Below are 19,252 nucleotides of genomic sequence, written 5' to 3' on the forward strand. Positions count from 1 at the left end.
ACAGTTGGAGTCCCATGGCCCTCTATCTCCCCCTTCAGTTTTTTAAGATGCTTTCACAAGGGGAGAAGGTGTAGCTCACATCTGCAGAGCACATACTTTGCATGCAGAGGGTCTCCAGTTCAGTTTCTGGCATCTCAGTCCAAGACAGGACTGAGAAAGGCCCCTCCCTATCTGAAACCCTAGAGAGCTGCTACAGAGACAATATTAACCTAAATGTGTCAGTGGACACCTAGCTCAACAGACCACTGATGCATATTTCCATTGTAACAGTATATTACACAAACATGGATTTCCCTGCTCATGTTAAAGGGTAGGTCTCTTGCACTACAGCCGGACCCATGCTGTAGTCTAAGAGGAGTGTCTACAGTGCAGGTAATGATCCCATTGAGACTTCACATAAATGCACCTCTTTTCTTCTTACAGAGAGAAAATAAACCCGGAACCTTGTCAAACCTGTCTTAACGTGCCAGACATCAGGAAAACCGAGCCCAGCCACAGTGGAGTTTCCTGGGAAATGAGATGTCCAGTCCATCACTGCCCAATTGATACTTCTCCTGGCTCAGGAAGGTACCATCAGCCCTCTTCCACTCATCTACATGCACCCATTTCCACTCGATCCAACGGTCAGGTGCCGTCGGGCTCCCAGGACTCTTTTCAGCCTCACCTATATTATCACTGCAACCAGCAAGAAACCAGGAGCAGCTATGCTTTGCCCCCTCTGCCAGGGCATGGGGAAAGAGCGACTTTGTGCTCCCACCCCTCCAGTGGGGATTCATCACCAACTCCCCAGCATGAGACCACTGAAAGTAGATGGAAACAATGGTCACGAGAGCAACAGCAGTTACGCCCAGTGCAACACCACATTGTAACTGTCAGGTAAGAACAAATCCCTGCAATGGAATACCTTCCTGCTATTTACCTGGGGGAAATTTTTCCCCCATGCCAAGGGGGCTTTCGTTCCTGAACATACTTCACCCAGTGGAAGGCACTGATCCAGTTTAGGTCCATGGCGGGGATTGGGTTAAAGCACCTCTCTCCCTTATAGCACGGTCCCAATCCACTCCTGGTGACTGCTCCTGAATAAAAGAAAACTCAGCATGTCTGAGCCAAGCACTTATCAATGTTTCATTTGAACCCAAGATATTTTTTTTTTGCAAATTTGTGAATCATACACTTACAGCAGTACCTTGCAGTTTCATCTGATTAGGGACCAGAGCATGGATGAAAGTCAAAAATGGATGAATGGCAAAATAGAGCCTTATTTAGCCTGTCAATTTATTTTGGCCAGTGAAAAATGTCAGTAACTAATTATGTCACATATGCAAATGCGTGTGAAACCTAAACAAACAGAAATAAAAGAAAAATAATCATAAGAACATTGACGGACATCATGGAAGGTTGGATGAAATTGGACGAAAAAGGAAAACATGTAGACAATATTTGAAATGTGGTTGTAATTTAAAGCAGTTGAAAGAGCAAAGTGTTGAAAGTCTATGACTATGACTGTATGGCACTCAGTAAGGAAGTGGGGTTGCTTTAGGCATGCTCTCAGGAACTTTTTGAATGACCAACCTGGATTCCCTGTCTTGGGATGGATGAAAGGGCCCTGTCGGACAGTTATAGGTCTGGGTGTGTTACAGGTAGCTCATTCTATCAGAGTCTTCCCTCTTTTCTCTTCCTTTCTCCTTTATTAGAGCCTTTATTTTGACTCTGACTTTGAACTACCTGACTAGATGAAACTTAATGATCCCCAGTTTGGCTTCAAGTCAGTTCAAGTGCACTTTTGGGAGTTGAACCTGCTCCTAAATAGTAATGAAAATGTCACACCTGAATTGCACGAATACATGCAGCTGTCTTAGAGGCAGAGGTTTTTTTTTTGTTTGTTTTTTAAAAAAAAAAAAAAGCCTTCTCAGTTTTGTAGAAAAACAAAGAACAAAAAAACCCAAAATCTGCAAAAAAATAAAAATTTAAAAATAATAGGCTGGATGGGGGTGCATGGATAATGGCTGTGATTGCAGCTGCTGACACTACACCACTTATATCACCTACCTAGTACATTTTCAAAGCTATTATAATTTATAATTATAATTTATAAAATGCACCCTTGTAATAAAAACACATAACACCACTTTCTGCACTTTTCCTCCTTGGCAAAAAAATGAAATATGTGAAAAAATAAAATAAAAAGTTTTAAGAACACCACCATTTAGAGGAGATGTAGTCTCTCACAAGCCTTGCCTGCCCTTTTGCTTGTCATGTGTTTTCTCTGCAAGAAATGCTAGCGCATTTTAGCCCAACAATGACATTTTCATGACATTTTAGAGACAGGACCAATTCCAGAAAGGTCAACTAGGTCTTTCAAAAGTCATGTGCAATGTGACCCATTTATAGTCAGCAACTTCTTTGCATATAAATTCTCCCAAGCTCAATCCTTGGCATTGCCAAGGAAACTTGGAAAGGACCCCCATCTAAACTCTAGCGAGCATCTGCCAGCCAGTGTAGACAGAGCTGGGGTAGAGTTCACCAGTAGAGGTGAACTCAGTATAAGGCAGCTTCCTATCTGAATTTTCTTTTCCAGTTTTACAAGCAGAGAGCTTTGTGTGTTTTTGGGGGGGGGGGCTGGGGGGAGTGGATTGTTTTGCAAATTCTCCTGATTCAAACTTGCTTGCCAAAATGCTAACTGATGTTCTCAAAATTCAGTGTAGGAGATTTCATCATTCCCTATTCTTACTGCTATTGGTTATTTGTCTTCTAAAAAAATGTGCAGTTATTGAATTTGGCCAATGGATATTCATTTGCAGTATTTATGTGCCACCAACAACTGGAGAGAAAACCTCAAGACTACCCGTATGAGCTTTGCATACTCCAAAAGCCCTATACAAATGCTGAGGATTATGGACTATGAAGTCCACCATCCAATCTGACTCCACTTCCCTCTCCCTCCCACATTTTGCTTTTCACATATAATTCTCCAGTCATTAACTCTTTCATCCCATAGGCCTTCCAGCTGGTATGCAGAACTATGTCATGTAAGGGGTTGCATGAGTACATTGCTTTATATAGGACATAGACTGGATTATGCTTTATATTTTATGTTACCCTCAAATTTGAATAACTGAAGCAAAATGTGGTTATTCAAAAATGTGGTTATAAATCAAATCTGAGCTCTAAAATGTGGATGAATTTTGAATGTGTGCAAAACGTAATTTCAGTTCTCACTTGAAAGGCTGCATGAGGTCCTCTGTCAGAGTGAAGCTCTGCAGATTCCTTGACCTGTTGAGGTGACGTATTCAGACAGCCAGTAAACTGTCCTGAGCAGAACAACTCAAGGAAAGAATCATTTGTTCAGTGGTGTAGCTAGAGGGGGTTTTTCAGAGACCCTTAGCACAGCATGCAAGTGGCCCTCCCCTCCCGAGCCATTCTGGGTGGGGGGAACAAAACAGAGGCAAATGCCTCCATTTTTCTCCCCCCTGCCCAGAATGGCTCCAAAGGGGAGGGGGAAGGGCTGCTTGCAAAACTTAGTACTTTGCACCCCCTCTAGCTACGGCACTGCATTTGCTAATCCTCAGAGAAAAGATGAAATTTGAGACCTTGGAAGCAGAATTTTCTATACTGCTCAAAGCAGGACACCAAGAGATTAGTGCTTTGTCTCCACAGGCAGCCTTTGGGGGATTATTCTAAGAGTCCAAATAACTCCAACCATGCACCATTATCCACAGCAATTATCAAGATCAGTGCCTAACTGGCAACGGGGGGGGGGGGGAACCTCACTACATTTGAGAAAGAAAGGCAGACAAAAGATATTCATTGTAGATATTGCAGCATTCGCCCATAAATAACCACAAGGGTCAACCTTGAAGCCCAGAATCCCCAAACCGCTGCCAGCCTCACCATGCTCATTAGCTTGCATCAGCTGCCACTGCATCATAGAGCTCCAATTCTGTACTCTGCCTGCCCGGAAGGATTAACACTCCTATTAACAGAGAACTCTGGCTTGGCATGGAATTAATAAGCCAACGAATATCTTTCTCCCCACAGACATGACAAAGTGTTCAGGATGCCAAAGAGGTAGGTTAAGATCAATCACATCCCTATTATCATTTCTTCTTTGCATACCCTGCTATTAGGAACGAGACAATGTATTATTCTTGGTGACATCCCAGGCAGGCAAAGAGCTGCAGCTACATTAGAGGGTTCATGGTTCCTCATTAAGGCTTCCTGTCTGTGTGGATTTTTTTTCTTTGATCCATTTTACAACAGATGTACTCTCAGGAAAGGCTGCATAGTCCATGTAGCTTTCCTCAGATAGTGGTTGCTTTTGGCTGGTCATTGGCTGCTCCTTTCTCTGGACTATGATACTCAGGTTGCAATCCTCTTCATACTTGCCTGGGAGTAAGCCTCATTGACTATAATGGGACTTACTTCTGAGCAGTGGCGTCACTAGGGGGGTGTGGGCTGCACAGGGAGGTGACATCACTACTGGCCAAAAAATTTTAAATCATGTTATTTTCAAATAACACCATCATATTATATATCATTTGATGCATAATTTCATGCATAATGCAATGAAACAAACCACGTTGAAATATCTCTATTCTGTTGAAATATCTCTATTCTATCAAAGGTTACAGCCAAAAAACCAGGGGGGCAGGGCAATGTACATCACCACGCCCACCACTCAGGGTGTTGCCCCACCCACTGCATGGGAGGAGGTCCAACACGAGGGTGACACACTGGCCTTCCACACCAGGTGACTCAAACCCCAGTGACGCCACTGCTTCTGAGTAGATATGCTTAGGATTGGGCTCTAAGAGTGACTTCACACATGACATTTGAATTAAGGTATTCACTTCATGCGTGGCGTCCTTTTGCACATCACTTACTTGCACATTGAGCATGTTATACTTCTCTGCATGTTACAAAATAAAAATAATAGCATGATCATCTACACCAAAATGTGTGCAATGGCTGCATGTTCTTTTTTTCATCCCATGTACATCAAAGAAACATGGACCAGGGAGTTCAATTCATTTATTAGGGGTACCTAATATACCACCTTTTCATTTCAAATGGTAAAAGTGGCTCACATAACAAAAAAAAAATTATAAGAGACACTTTAAAATACTACATAGTATCAGGATGGGGGTGACCGGTACAAAAGAAGTTCCCAACTTAGGGCACAATTCTATGCATGTTTATTCAGAGGTAAACCCTACTGTGTTCGGTGGATCTTGTTCCAAAGTGTATAGGATTGTAGCCTTGCATCCACAATCCTATGCAGACTATCCTATGAGACTACTCAGAAGTAAGTCCCGTTGAGTTCAGTACCAAGGTACCTGCCTTTCAAATGTGGTGTGAAACAAGAATTAATGGAGAAATTCTGCTGAAAGCAGAGGGACTTGAAACAGTCATTCAATGCAATCTATTCCCTGCACATAGAAAACTAGCACACCTGGAACTGATAATCAAGAGCCATACTACATTTCAGAAAAAGCAGACAGTCCATTCCTCCTCCTGAGACTTTCCCACTTCAGACTACAAGCAGGAGACTGATGGCCCAATCCTTCGGGCAGTTTACAACAGTGGATCTTGCATTCTGCTGTCATAACGGCTGCAGTGGCAACGTAAATGATATGCTGCTGCCATGTGTGTCGGAGACAAAGGTGCAAACAGCTAGCAGCTCCATGCACCCCCCACCAGTGGACCTGCCCCACATCAGATTAGGTACATTGGTGGCAGGGTGGGTTGCGGGCAGTTCAAGGGATGTTCAGAGCGAGGAGGAGGGACAGCTGGGGACGGAGAACAGGCTGGAGTGGATGGATCTCGATAGCAGCACCCTGCACCTGGATCCTATTCCCGTTTTTCTAGCCCAGCCCAGCCCAACCCCTGCCTCTCCTCAAACTTACACCAACAAAATAGCTGGCAGGAGCCTGAGGAGACACAATTGGCAACAAGATGACCTAAGCTAAGAGCTAAGACATTTTTACCTGCTTCTTGCTGGCCTGTCTGATCTCACCACCTCCACCACTACATGCAGCAGGTGCTCCATCAGCTCTGCTGCATGGTGGAAGATGGTGGGGACAGGATTGGGCCATCGGTGTTTGAATGCTATCTGAATGTTACACCAGTTTTTTTAAAAAAAACAAAAACACTTTTCTTTGTATTAATAACTAGCAAGTCAGGGAGAAGGGTGTGCTAGCTGACATGCTAGCTTTCAACACACAGGGTATCATTTTTTTTTAACTTATCACCTGGTCTGAGGATATTATCAAACGTCACAATTGTGGGCAATTGTTTCTTCAGAATGGGTGTTAGTGAAGCTACAGATTGGTATGTCCAAAGACCAAAACTGACATGACACAGGAGATGAAATAGGGAGGCTCTAATTTTGAGCAGATTAGCAGCAGTGGGGGAGGGGGTTTAACCCTTTCCTTACCTGTGCTGTTTTCCTGATGAAAATTCCCCCAAGTTATTAGCCTAGTGCATGGGGGGGGGGGGCACAGATTGCTATTTTGTGCCTGTCTCTTTTTTACTGAGTGGGGCTAACAGCAGCTGGGGGGATTTCAGGAAAGAAAACAGCCCAATCACCAGTCTTCTGATCGATTGCATCATCTATTAGTCTACCTTTCAGGGAGATTTTTAACAGCCAACATAAGAAGAAAGAAGTCCTCCTGATTCTATTTATTTTGCATCCCGCCCTTCCTTTGCCAGAGCAAATGTTCAAGGCAGCTCACAATTCAAGATTTAAAATGTACAATATATAAAACAATATTTTAAAAATCAAAAGGGGAAAACATCTTGGAGGAGGACAACTGTTTAAACCAGCAATTTTCAACCACTGTGCCATGTCACACTGGTGTGCTGCGAGTGGTCCACAGGTGTGCCACAGAAATTTGGGGGAAAGTCATTTATTAATAGGGCCAATGTGAGCCCCCACTGGCAGCATGGTGTGCCTTGTCAGTTGTCAAAAAACTGGTGGTGTGCCTTGACCATACCCTGAGGTGGAAAAGGTGGAAAATCACTGGTTTAAACCAAATCACTGCTATAGATCAATTGACTGTCAGAGGCCATGGCTATAGATGTCTGTCAGGGGACAGACAACAACACATCACACAAATGCAAGATGGAACAAAAACATTTTGAGCCCTTGCCAGGCTTTCGATAGAAAACAGACAGATGCAATAAGAAATTAGAGAAAGAGAGATTCAGTGGATAGTAGTTGCTTGTTTGTCTCTTGCTCGTTCCAGTTTTTCCCAGGTGATTGCAGAGTGGCCCGTGACTGTCTTGGTTCTCTGTTCGGTGACTGTCGTGATCTGTACACTGGTGGGCTTGCTGGTTGGAAATCTGCCAGATTTTTCTGAGCCCTGGATGGTGAGTTCATTTATTTGATTACAAACGTTTGCCCAACTTTTTCCACTGGGTATACCATGGGATGGTAAGCGTTGGGAGTTGGTGTTAGTCTCCTTCCCCATATTATCTCAGTAACATGTTTTTATTAATTTCAAAATAAATCATCTCACGTTTTGGTGTGCTTTTGACCAATATTCTGGATGTCCAATGTGATTTCTTCTTCCAGCTGGCCACCAATAACACATCCTTGAAACATATAAAAAGTAAAGACAAACTTCAGTCTTGCAGATTTTTAGAACTTATCGAATATTTCTGCCCTTATTAATGTTCTGGACTTTTCTAGTGTAAGGGGCTTACACCCAGACTACATACATTGGGCTCAGTTTGCTGGATGTTCTCCAACCAGTCCTGTTGGAATGAATGGGAGTTGTCTGCGTGCTGAAATGAAATGAATGGGAATTCATTCAGTCTCATTGCCAGTAATGGGAACTCCAAAAGATGTCTTGAAAAATCTAATGTTAAGATTTAATCTTATTAAAAGAACCTGGGGCAGACGTAGGTGATTTCTTCAGTGTCAATCATTCCATCTTCATGGCTATAGAACTTTTTTGAAATTACCCTCATCAGATTTATCATGTCATGTGGTTTGTTTTGTTTGTTTCTTTTTAAATGCCACAGTGTAAAGTCTTAAATCTTTTTTCTTGTAAATAGGGATTTGAGCCACGAGACACAGACTTGGGCAGAAAGCTCACTGTGTGGAAGAATATCAAAAGCCATACAGGCTATAAAAAGACTCTCTCTTTTTCTCCCTATACTGATAACAGGTAAATTATTGGTTTTATTGAATGGGTGGCAGGGCTCAAACTTGCGCAATTATTTAGTTACCAAAAAGGGGAGAAGGGTAATAATCTATCATATTATTGCACAGTAATGCAGCCAACTGTTGGAAAAATCCCACACATATAATTAACCTAGGTGACCAATGACCCTCAGTATATTATACAGCACCATCAGTATAGATGATACTTATAGAGTAACATAAGCAGAGAACAAAGTTAATGATCCAAGATTGCAATCCAAATTTTGACTGTGCAGGAAAGAAAAGGCAGCAGGAATGGCAGGAGAAAATGGGCAAGAGAAGGAGAGGCCAGATGTATAGCCATGAACAATAAAAGCTAGAGAAGTTGCAGGTAGATGCTCAGTTGAAGGAGTTCATGAAGGATAATATTGTTCCTTTTGTTAGCTATGGGGACTTGGGCATGAACAGAGGACAAGGTGAACGAGAAATGAGAATAAGGAGGATGGTGGAGCCGGACTATGAGAAGGATGGTTTCTTTTGTGGTCCTCCAGGTAAGCAATGTCTTGGAATTGGCCCATGAAATATGAAATAAACAAATGGGGAAGTTTATTTGCATGGGGTGGCTTCCAAAACCTGCACAACTGAGGTCCAGTATTCTATATATTCATCCAATATCCCCTACCATCGAGATCCACCCTGGCCGGCCCTTGACATGCCCTTGGTTCGACCTGATCCCCACACCAATCCTCACCAATACTTCTCATGAACCGCCACCTCCACCACCTCATCTGGACCGGCATAGTGTTCTGGCACTAGTGTGGGGGGTCTGCTGTCATAGGGGACCTGCCATCATAACAGCCATATAGGATTGTGCTGTAAGATTAGGTAACTGAACATACTAAGCAGTACTTTAGCAGACAGTATCCTATTTATTTATCCATTCAGTTACATCTCCCCAAAGGAGAGTTATACAAGGTCAGTGGAAGCAGTCTGTACAATACTTTTTCTTCTTCTCATGCAGTAAATACCACAAACAGTTTGTCAGATTTCTCCACTCTTATGTAACTACATGTACTTTGTTTTGACTTTAGGGAAGAGTTATTCTCAGCTGGTATTTATGTCCACAACTGCTGGGAGCTTGTGGAACCTGCCAGCAATACAGTCCATGTGCCAAATGGAACAAGACAAGGTTCGTTCCGATGGAGTTAATACATGCACAATTATTTCCCTGGCTTGTTTCATTCCAAGTTAATATTTCTGTGTGTGTGTGTGTGTGTGTGTGTGTGTGTGTGTGAGAGAGAGAGAGAGAGAGAGAGATCTTCAGTGTATCATGTATCTTCATGTATCATTTTACACTGCATTCTGTTGCCCTGTACTAAACATTACAGGGGGCAGAAATAATGGAACTAACTTGCTGCTAGATGGAAAAGCAGGTACAAAACTCGAAAGATGAAGCGTAAGAAACACAACAGTATGAAAAAGAGCTTGAGCCAAACAAGAATGCATACTCCTATCAGTGGTGTCATTAGGGTTTGCATCACCTGGTGCAAGAAGCCAGTGCTTAACCCCTTTGATGGACCTCCTCCCATGCAGTGGGTGAGGCCATGCTCTGGGCGATGGGCATGTTGATGCTTCAGCCCCCCACCCCTTGCTGGTTTTTTGGCTATAACTTTTGATAGAATAGAGATATTTCACCACAGTTTGCTCCATTGCATTCTGCATGAAAATACACATCAAATGATCCATAATGTGATGGTCTTATGGCATTATCGAAAATATCAAGATTTAAAATTTTTTGGCTGGTAGTAGTGTCACCCCCCCCATGTGCTTCTTACAGTATGGCCCACACCCCCTAGCAACGCCACTGACTCCAATACATGAGTAGATGAAGCAGCAAAAAATGTCATCATTTCATTAATTAATCTTAACCTAGGAAACAAGGGTTGTCCCAAGACCTCCTGGCACCTGAAATGGGATGCCAAATGATGCCAACTTCAACTGGTGATGTGTTTTACACATCTCTTCTACTCTTTCCATTTCTTTCCGGTATTGAAAAAGGAAGACAGAAGTGGCGTGGATTGTGTTTGTGGGCTCCCAGTTGCCAAACCCAACATATTAACATTATGATAGTAGAAAGAGAGCCTTATAGAGCCATAGATTCACAGAGCAGGAGGTCACTGTCAGAGATAAAGATAAGCAAAGTGGATAAAACAGAAGTGGAAGAGGAATTTGGACAAACCTAATTCATTTTTTTCCTCTGTTTTCCAGATCCGTTCACATGCTCAGTTTGGGAATCTCTGTCAACGCACTGAAGCTAATGAGTGCTGTCCAAGTTGGTCTCTTGGAAACTATATTGCTGCCCTGTACAACCGATCCTCTTGTTTGGAGATCACACAAGCCGACGTGACCCACACCCTTGCCCTCCTTCGTTCTTGTGCCCCTGACTACCACAAGGGTATCCTGGTTCCTCCCTGCATCGGTCCCAAGACTGAACGAGAGAAACATGCACAGTGTTCCAAAATCCCAGAAAAATGCACTCGGTTCCATGCGGTTTACCAACTGCTCCATTTTTTAGTTGACCGAGATTTTCTCAGCCCACAGACAGTTGGGTACCAAGTGCCAACCCTGAAATACAGCTTGCTGTTTTTGCCCACAGTGAAGGGGGCCTCCATGATGGGGATCTACCTGAACAATCTTGAGTCATGGGACTTGTTTGATAATTACACGACCATCACTGGAATGGATCTGGGCCTTAAGCAGAAATTATTCCAGCACTACCTTTTACTGGATACCATGTACCCAGTCATGGCAATACTGACCATATTTCTAAGCATGTTTTTTTATTCACGTTCGATCTTTATTACGTTTATCGTCTTAATGATCGTCTTTGGGACCTTGATGATTTCCTACTTCTTGTACAAGGTGGCCTTCAGATTTGCCTACTTCCCTTTTGTAAACCTGGCAGCGGTCATATTTCTCAGCAGTATTTGTGCCAACCATACTTTTGTCTTCTTGGACCTTTGGAACCTTAGCAAGAGCCAGAACCCTTCTGCTGGCCTCCTGCAGTGGGTACGACTAACCATGCATCATTTTGGGTATCTCGTGCTGGCTTCTTGTCTGACAACTGGTGCTGCTTTCTACACTGGCTACATGAGCAACATCATTGCCATCCGCTGCTTTGCCATCTACATGGGTACTTCCGTCTTGGTGAACTTGGCATTCCTGTTGACATGGCTTCCTTCCTCTGTTGTGCTGTACGAACGGTACATAGCAAGGAACTGCATTTATAAACCAGACAGTTACTGGAATAACAGTGGGCACAAGAGTGTCATCCTCTCTTTCCATCAAGTACTCAGGAGTCTTCAGAATACCTTGTGCCAAACCTCCAAGCTCTTATTTGAAAAAGTTCTTCCTTGTGGGGTCATCAAGTTTCGTTACATCTGGATCTGCTGGTTTGCTGCCTTGGCGATTGGAGGTGCTTACATTTCTTGTTTGAACCCTAGACTGAAGCTCCCCACTCTCGAGATGTCATTTATACAGGTGTTCAGGTTAAGCCATCCCTTTGAGAGGTATGATGCCGAATATTGTAACGAATTCATGTTTGAAAGGATGGAAGAAGGAGAAGATCTGCACATGCCGGTCACTATTGTCTGGGGCATACTCCCCGTGGACAATGGGGACCATTTTGATCCCAGGAGCAATGGCACTCTGGTGATGGATGCTGCATTTACAATTGAAAACCCTGAAACACAAAGGTGGCTTATGGACTTTTGCCAAAAAGTCAAAAATCAGACTTTTTACTATTCTGATCCGGAGCAAAAATCCACCATTTGTTTCATGGAAGAATTTCACCGGTGGATGGATGGCCGCCAGTGCTCAAAGCGCGACCACAGTTTCAACTTCTGCTGCAATCATTTCTCCTTCCCGTATGGTAGAGAAGTCTTCCTTCACTGTATCAAGATGATGATCATGGAACAAAACCGGGAGGAGGCAGAAATTCACGACCTAGGTCCCCGATTTGATGAAAAGGGAAACCTGATTGCTTTGGTGCTACAGTTTCAAACCATTCACCACTACAGCTTCAACTATAGCAAGGCCAAATCCTTCTATGATGAAATCAGTCTCTGGATAAGAGAAGAGATGAACACAGCCCCCATGGGGCTTCAGAATGGCTGGTTCACCAGCAAACTGGAGCTCTACAATCTCCAGCACAGCGCTGACACAGAGATGATGGTCATGTTGGGCTTATCGGTGGCCATTTCTTTTGTGGTTCTGTTGCTCACCACTTGGAATGTCCTTCTTAGCACATTCTCCATTATAGCAATTACAGGTACGGTTCTGGTAACAGTTGGGCTTTTGGTCCTTCTGGAATGGCAGCTCAACGCCATGGAGTCTCTCTTTGTGTCAGCAGCAGTGGGTCTCTCCATCGATTTCACCGTCAACTACTGCATCTCTTACCACTTATGTCCACATTCTGACCGCCTGAGCCGTGTCGCCTTCTCCCTGAAGCAGATGAGCTGTGCCACTGTCATGGGGGCCTCTGCTTTGTTTTCGGCAGGGGTCATCATGTTGCCTGCCACTGTGCTGGCATATAGGAAGCTGGGAATTTTTATGATGATGCTCAAGTGTGTCAGTTGTGGCTTTGCAAGTTTTTTCTTCCAGTCTTTGTGTTGCTTCTTTGGCCCAGAGAAGAACTGTGGACAAATCCTTTGGCCATGCACTCATACCCCGAAAGACTATTCAGATGACCCAAGTTCCAACAGAACATTTGCCTGTGGGGGAAATGACAAGCAGAACCGACTACAAAAAGGTCAGGAATCCAACCATGCAAACGAACAGTATGAACTCCAGCCATTGGCCCGGAAGCTGAGTGACAGCTTCGATAACAGCACTTCCACAAGCAAGTTGTCCAATCGCCCATCTGTCTTATCTGAAGACATTCAGCTCCAAGACAGCAGGTGCCCTCGAGTGGAAATGCACCACTCCTTTGAAAGGGATCGGCAGAAGCTGGAGCAGACTGGAGGGCACCACATTGCTCTTTGTCAGTGCCCTGCCTTGCAAACATCTTCTCCTTATAAATCCAGCAGTAACTCAGGAACTGAAGCAGAAAGTCATGGCGACAGGCTTTGCAGAGGCTGTCCATGTCAAACATACGGGCCAAAGTCCTGGGACCATCTACAGTCCGCTAGCACCACAGATGATGGACTGCTCAGTAAATCCCACTGTTCAAGCAACACCGATCAACAAAAATCAGACTATACCTCAGAAAACAGTAACCTACCAGAAGCTGAACTGTATGAACTTCACAGATGCCTTTATTCCACTGGCAGCTCTTTCAGTGTTCAGAACATCTCCAACGAGACCTCCCTCAGCGACTTGGAGCCCAACAAAAAACGTGTGGAATCCACCAGCTCTTGCCCAGGTCATTTAGATGCCGCCAATTCTTGCTGTCCAACCCAGAGAGGCCACCTGAATGGAAAGAGAGATACCCTGAGGCTGGACCTGAGAGAGACAGTCTTTGACACATCCACATCAGCATCGCAGCAAAACAGCTGCTTGAGGAAGACACGGTTAGGATTAGGGGGCGAGGCTCCTGTTGTTTTGCCAAACAGCAAACCGGACATGCCTGATGTTTGGATCAAACGGTCCGGTGTGCAGAATCCTGGATACTGAAACTGAAATCTCCACCAAACACTATTTCAGGGGCAAAGAAGATGAATATCACTTGTAGCAGACAGTACACAGAGCTGTCCTTGCTTCCTTTTCTGAACAGGGAACAAACCATATTGTGATAGAAGTGAAAAGGACACATTTTCACCAAGCCAGCAAATCCAATATGGATTCGAAGCAAATGCTCCTGCATCTGCAGTTGTTTTAATATCCCACCCTAGTAGTCAGTGCCATATTCTGAGTTATCCTATGGGATTATCAAGCAAGAGTGGTTTGTCATTTCCTGTTGTGCAGTTTGTTTTCCTGACAAGTCAATGAAGAGGTATAATGTGATTAGAGGAATCAGTGACGTGGGCAGTTTTTTAAAGGCAAAGGGAAACCTTAGACTAACCAACCAGGAACCTGTGCAATGAGTTACTTTGATCTTTCTACTGATTGTCTGAATGTTGTCTGCACAATGCAAAAAAAAGCCTTTTAGTTGACTCACATCTGTTTTTATCATTAGTCATTCAAATCTCTGTAACAGAATCACATGCAGATGGGTTTTTAAAAAATCTCTTGGATACTTTTCAGCAGAGAGGACTTACCAGTGGTCCTCAAAGAATTAATGCAGCTGCTCCCTCTCCTATACAACATAATCTATCTCCAAATCCGAAATTCAGGCAGAGAGAGGCATTTTTGTTTGTTTATCCCCACAGTGTGCTTAAAATTCATCACACATATTTTTTCCCCCCAAGGGAGAAAAACATGTCATGTTCACTCTTCCCCCATGAGTATGTTTCACCTCAGCCATTAGTTTTCAAGGTAAAGTGATTTATTCAAAACTGTACAAGATTTTCTTTAAAGTCTGCATATCAAAGGAAACCTACAATTTTGAACCCCTTGTCAACCATCACAGGTTTTTTGCATCTACCTGTTAAAACGATATCCTGACAAAACAAATAAACATGATGTTTCCTAAACTGGGCTAACGCTTTGTGCCTTCATAGTCAGTAGTCTGAGTTTTTTGCATTCTTCATTCAGAAAGGGAGGATCGCCCCCTCCAAAGACCTTGGTAAGACTGACAGCACAATCCTATGCATGTTTACTCAGAAGTAAGCCCCATTGTATTGGGCTTACTTACTCCCAAGAGTGTACACAGCATTACAACCTCAGCCTCAGTGCTTTCAACCCTCTCTGTCCTTCCATCACCGTGTTAGTTCTGCTTAGCATTCAAAAAGTGCTGCAATTTACAGTGTTGTTCTACTCATGGAACACTGACCCCCTATGGTCTTCGCCTCTTGTGGTATCACTTCAGGCTTCTGGGAGGCACTTCTGGGTTCTGTGGCTCTGTTTCTAGGGCAGGGGTGCTCACACTTTTTTGGCTCAAGAGCTACTTTGAAACCCAGCAAGGCCCGGAGGTCTACCAGAGTTTTTTTTACAATGTTCGCGCCATCATAACATATAACATTTATGTGTACAATGTATGTTGGTGTACCTTGAGCCCCACTGAGTATAACAGGACTTACTCCTGAGTAGACATGCCTAGGATTAGGCTGTGAGGCTGCAATCCTAGCCACACTTACCTGGGAGTAAGCCCCATTGAGTACAATGGGTGTTTCCTCCCAGAGGCACCTGAAGGGGGGGTCAGCACTCCGCGATCTACTCATTTTGCCTCGTGATCTACCGGTAGATCGCGATCCACCTATTGAGCACCCCTGTTCTAGGGCATATATTTGTAGTAAAGAATTGACTGTCCCGCATCCTCTGCTGCTCTACCTTCTTAAAAGCAACTGAAAACAACCTTCTGATACAGATACATTAATTACCAAACTGGCCAGAGCATCTTAAATGGGCAGCACTAGTCAAAATGGACAAGGATCAAGAGGGCAAGTTATGAACTTGATTTCCCCAAGTACCTTATCCATATTCCTAGGTGGAATCTACTGTGAAACTCATCCTTTTGCAGAATATCATTTTTTATGGAAGCCAATCAGAAGAGGCAAGAAGTATATTTTTCCTTACACTGTCAGTCCAACTCCTGCACACTTCTGTCCACTGATGCTTTACTCCATTTGCTATGGTTACCCAGTATGAACATAATAATTAAGCCTCTCTGCTTAGTTGCTTAGTGTCATCTTTAACATTAAATTCATATTAAGGATGTTTAACACACAACCAACAAAACCATTTTCCTTGTTGTGGGATTAGCAGTGCAACCAGAATTTAAAATAATTTTAAAGTATGCTTCTACCTGTCATTACAGCTGCCAAAGAACTGAGGGCCAGAGGATAGTACTTGCCATAAAGATAAAATCCAGTGGCATAGCTAGAGGGAGTGCAAAGCACTAAGATTTGCAGGGAACCTCACCACAGCATGCAACCCCTCCCCTTCTGAGCCATTTCAGGCAGGGGGAGCAAAATGGAGGCATACACCCAGAAGGCCTCCAGGGAACACTCCTAGAAGGCTTATGCTTCCATTTTGCTCTCCCCTCCCCCTGGAGTGACTCCGAAGGGAAAGGAGAGGAGCTCCTTGCATGTTGCGGTGAGGCCGCCTGCAAAACTTAGCACTTTGCACCCCCTCCAGCTACACCACTGACAAAATCAAAAGACAAAATAAAGAGAACATTTCAAAAGATTTTGAAAAAAATTTCATTTAAGTGATAACCACAATTAGTGGGGTCTTTTCTTTTGACATTTGGTTTATGAAACTTTGGACTTCAGCAAGCTTTTTTTTTTTTTAAATGAAGAGTTAAACCAGAACTGAATCAAACCCTTGTATCAGGCAAACCTTCTCCTCCAGACAGCCTAGGCTCATGTGAGTAACAGCCCAATCCTATGTCTCTTCCTGCCAATGCAGTGATGCCAAAATTTGCTGTGGCATACTGGGGAGGGCATTACCGAGGTCTCCTGTGAGTAAGGGAACATTCCTTTTCCTTACCTGGGCATAAGCCTCTGTAGGACAGAGTGCAGCCTTACAGCCCAATCCTATGCACGTCTACACAGAAGGAAGCCCCATGATAGTCGGGGGGGGGGGGCTTTCTCCCAGGTAAGTGTGGCTAGGATTGCAGCATTACAGTCCAATCCCATGCAGTCTACTCAGAAGTAAGTCCCATGATAGTCAATGGGGCTTACTCCCAGATAAATGTGGCTAAGACTGCAGCCTTATAGCCCAATCCTATGCAGTCTACTCAGAATTAAGCCCCATTATAGTCAACGGGGCTTACTCCCAGGTAAGACTGCAGCCTTACAGCCCAAGCCTATGCAGTCTACTCAGAAGTAAGCCCCATGATAGTCAGTGGGGCTTCCTCCCAGGTAAGCGTGGCTAGGATCGCAGTGTGAGGCTGCAGTCCTGTCCTAGGCACGATTTCCTGGGAGTAAGTGCCGCTGACTGTCGTGGGCTTGCTCCTGAGTAGACCCGCGTGGCTTCAGCTCTCAGCCCTGTCCAGGCATCGCTTCCGTCTTCGGAGCCTGAAGAGGCCGCGCGGCGGCGCCAGTCCCTGTGGCTGCCCGGGGATTCCTGCGCCCGGGCCGCGGGGCAGATCGAGTCGTCCCGGGTGGGTGCGCCCAGGTCGGTCCTCGCTGCAGCGAGGCTCGCACCCCCCGCCCGGCCCTGCTTCCCCCCCCCCGCCCGGGACCCGGGGGCTTGGCCGGTGCCAGGCTCGGGCACCGCGTCTGGGGGCGCTTGGCGTCTGTGCGCACCTTTCCCGTCGTGCGCGTGGAGTGGCAGGCCCAAGACTCGCAGCAGGGCGCACACGGTTGCGTGGGACACGTGTGCGTGCAAAGCACTTGGTTGTGCTGGGAGCTTCACTGCAGCACGCAAGCAGCCCCTCCAGCAGCGTGCAAGCCCCCCACTGCAGCATGGCAAGGGACATGTATGTATGCGTTTGTGGCACTGTGTCTCCCTGTGGCCTATCTGGGGGGCAAGCCACAAGAACATAAGAAGAGCCCTACTGCTGGATCAGGCCAAAAGGGGCCCATCCGCTCCAGTCTTCTGCATTTCACAGTGGCCCACCAGCTGCCTCAGGGCACACACGAGGCCTGCATCTTGGGGTGCTCCCTTGCATCTGGCACTCTGAGGGAGCTTCCCAAAACCAGGAGGTTGTACATACACACCACACCTGTGATGGACTTTTCCTCCAGCGATTTGTCCAATCCCCTTTAAAGGCATCCAGGCCAGATGCCATCACCACAGCCTGGAGTAGCAAGGAGTTCCACAGGCTAATTACACGCTAGGGAAAGAAATATTCTTTTGTTTGTTCTAACTCTCTCAGCACTCAATTTTAATGGATGTCCCCTGGTTCTGGTGTTATGTGAGAGGGGAAAGAGCATCTCTCTATCCCTTTCCATCTCATGGCACACTGACAAGGCACAGCATTGGTTTTTGAACCATTGACAAGGCACAACATGCTGTTGGTGGGGGCCTCACATCCCCCAACGGCCCTACTAAAAATGACCCTCCACCAAATTCCCATGGCACGCCTGGGGACCATTTGCAGCACACCAGTGTACCACAGTGGTTGAAAATGGCTGCTCTATCCACTCTATCCTTCCCCTACATAATTTTGTACGTCTCAATTATGTGTCATTGTCCCCCCCCTTGCCCCCTGGCACCTTTAACTGAAGAGCCCCAAACTCTGTAATTGCCTTTCCTTGTAAGGGAGCTGGCCCAGCCCCAGTAATGATTTGCAGCCCAATCCCACACTTTCCTGGGACTCTAATGGGACTTACTCCTGATAGGATTGTTGGGCTGTTGGATTGCTCTGGTTTATTTCTGACTGTAGCCTAACAAGAATCAATTGTGTTCAACATTTAGAAATTCCACATGGGAAGCTTCCCCCCCCCCCCATAAATCATTGTGGACCCAATCCTATACAATTTTCCAATGCCAATGAACATAAGAAAAGCCTCACTGGATCAGGCCATAGGCCCATCTAGTCCAGCTTCCTGTATCTCACATGAAGTTGGCAACCTTCAGTCTCGAAAGACTATGGTATTGCGCTCTGAACGGTGGTTCTGGAACAGCGTCTAGTATGGCTGAAAAGGCCAATTCGGGAGTGACAATCCCTTCCACACCGGGAGCAAGTGCAGCCTGTCCCTGGTCTGTCTCCCTGGCTATGGCCCTTCCTTCTTTGCCTCTTTGCCTCAGTCTGTTGGCCAAGTGTCTCTTCAAACTGGGAAAGGCCATGCTGCACTGCCTGCCTCCAAGCGGGCCGCTCAGGGTTTCCCACCTGTTGAGGTCCACTCCTAAGGCCTTCAGATCCCTCTTGCAGATGTCCTTGTATCGCAGCTGTGGTCTACCTGTAGGGCGCTTTCCTTGCACGAGTTCACCATAGAGGAGTTGGGATCCGGCCATCATCCATTCTCATGACATGACCAAGCCAACGCAGGCGTCTCTCTTTCAGCAGTGTATACATGCTAGGGATTCCAGCTCGTTCCAGGACTGTGTTGTTCG

General features: G+C 45.2%; 1 protein-coding gene across 1 annotated transcript; it reads left to right on the plus strand.

The window, feature by feature from the left end:
- Window positions 1-284: 284 nt before the first annotated feature.
- DISP2 (dispatched RND transporter family member 2) lies at window positions 285-13,822 on the plus strand. The gene is made up of 8 exons (XM_066624244.1): window positions 285-310; window positions 424-876; window positions 4,039-4,068; window positions 7,248-7,371; window positions 8,062-8,174; window positions 8,594-8,700; window positions 9,241-9,338; window positions 10,418-13,822. The coding sequence occupies exons 1-8, from the start codon at window positions 285-287 to the stop codon at window positions 13,820-13,822; spliced, it is 4,356 nt and encodes a 1,451-aa protein (XP_066480341.1).
- Window positions 13,823-19,252: the final 5,430 nt, after the last annotated feature.

This window comes from Tiliqua scincoides, chromosome 1 (genome assembly GCF_035046505.1).
Source record: "Tiliqua scincoides isolate rTilSci1 chromosome 1, rTilSci1.hap2, whole genome shotgun sequence".
In the NCBI taxonomy this organism is placed as follows: domain Eukaryota; kingdom Metazoa; phylum Chordata; class Lepidosauria; order Squamata; family Scincidae; genus Tiliqua; species Tiliqua scincoides.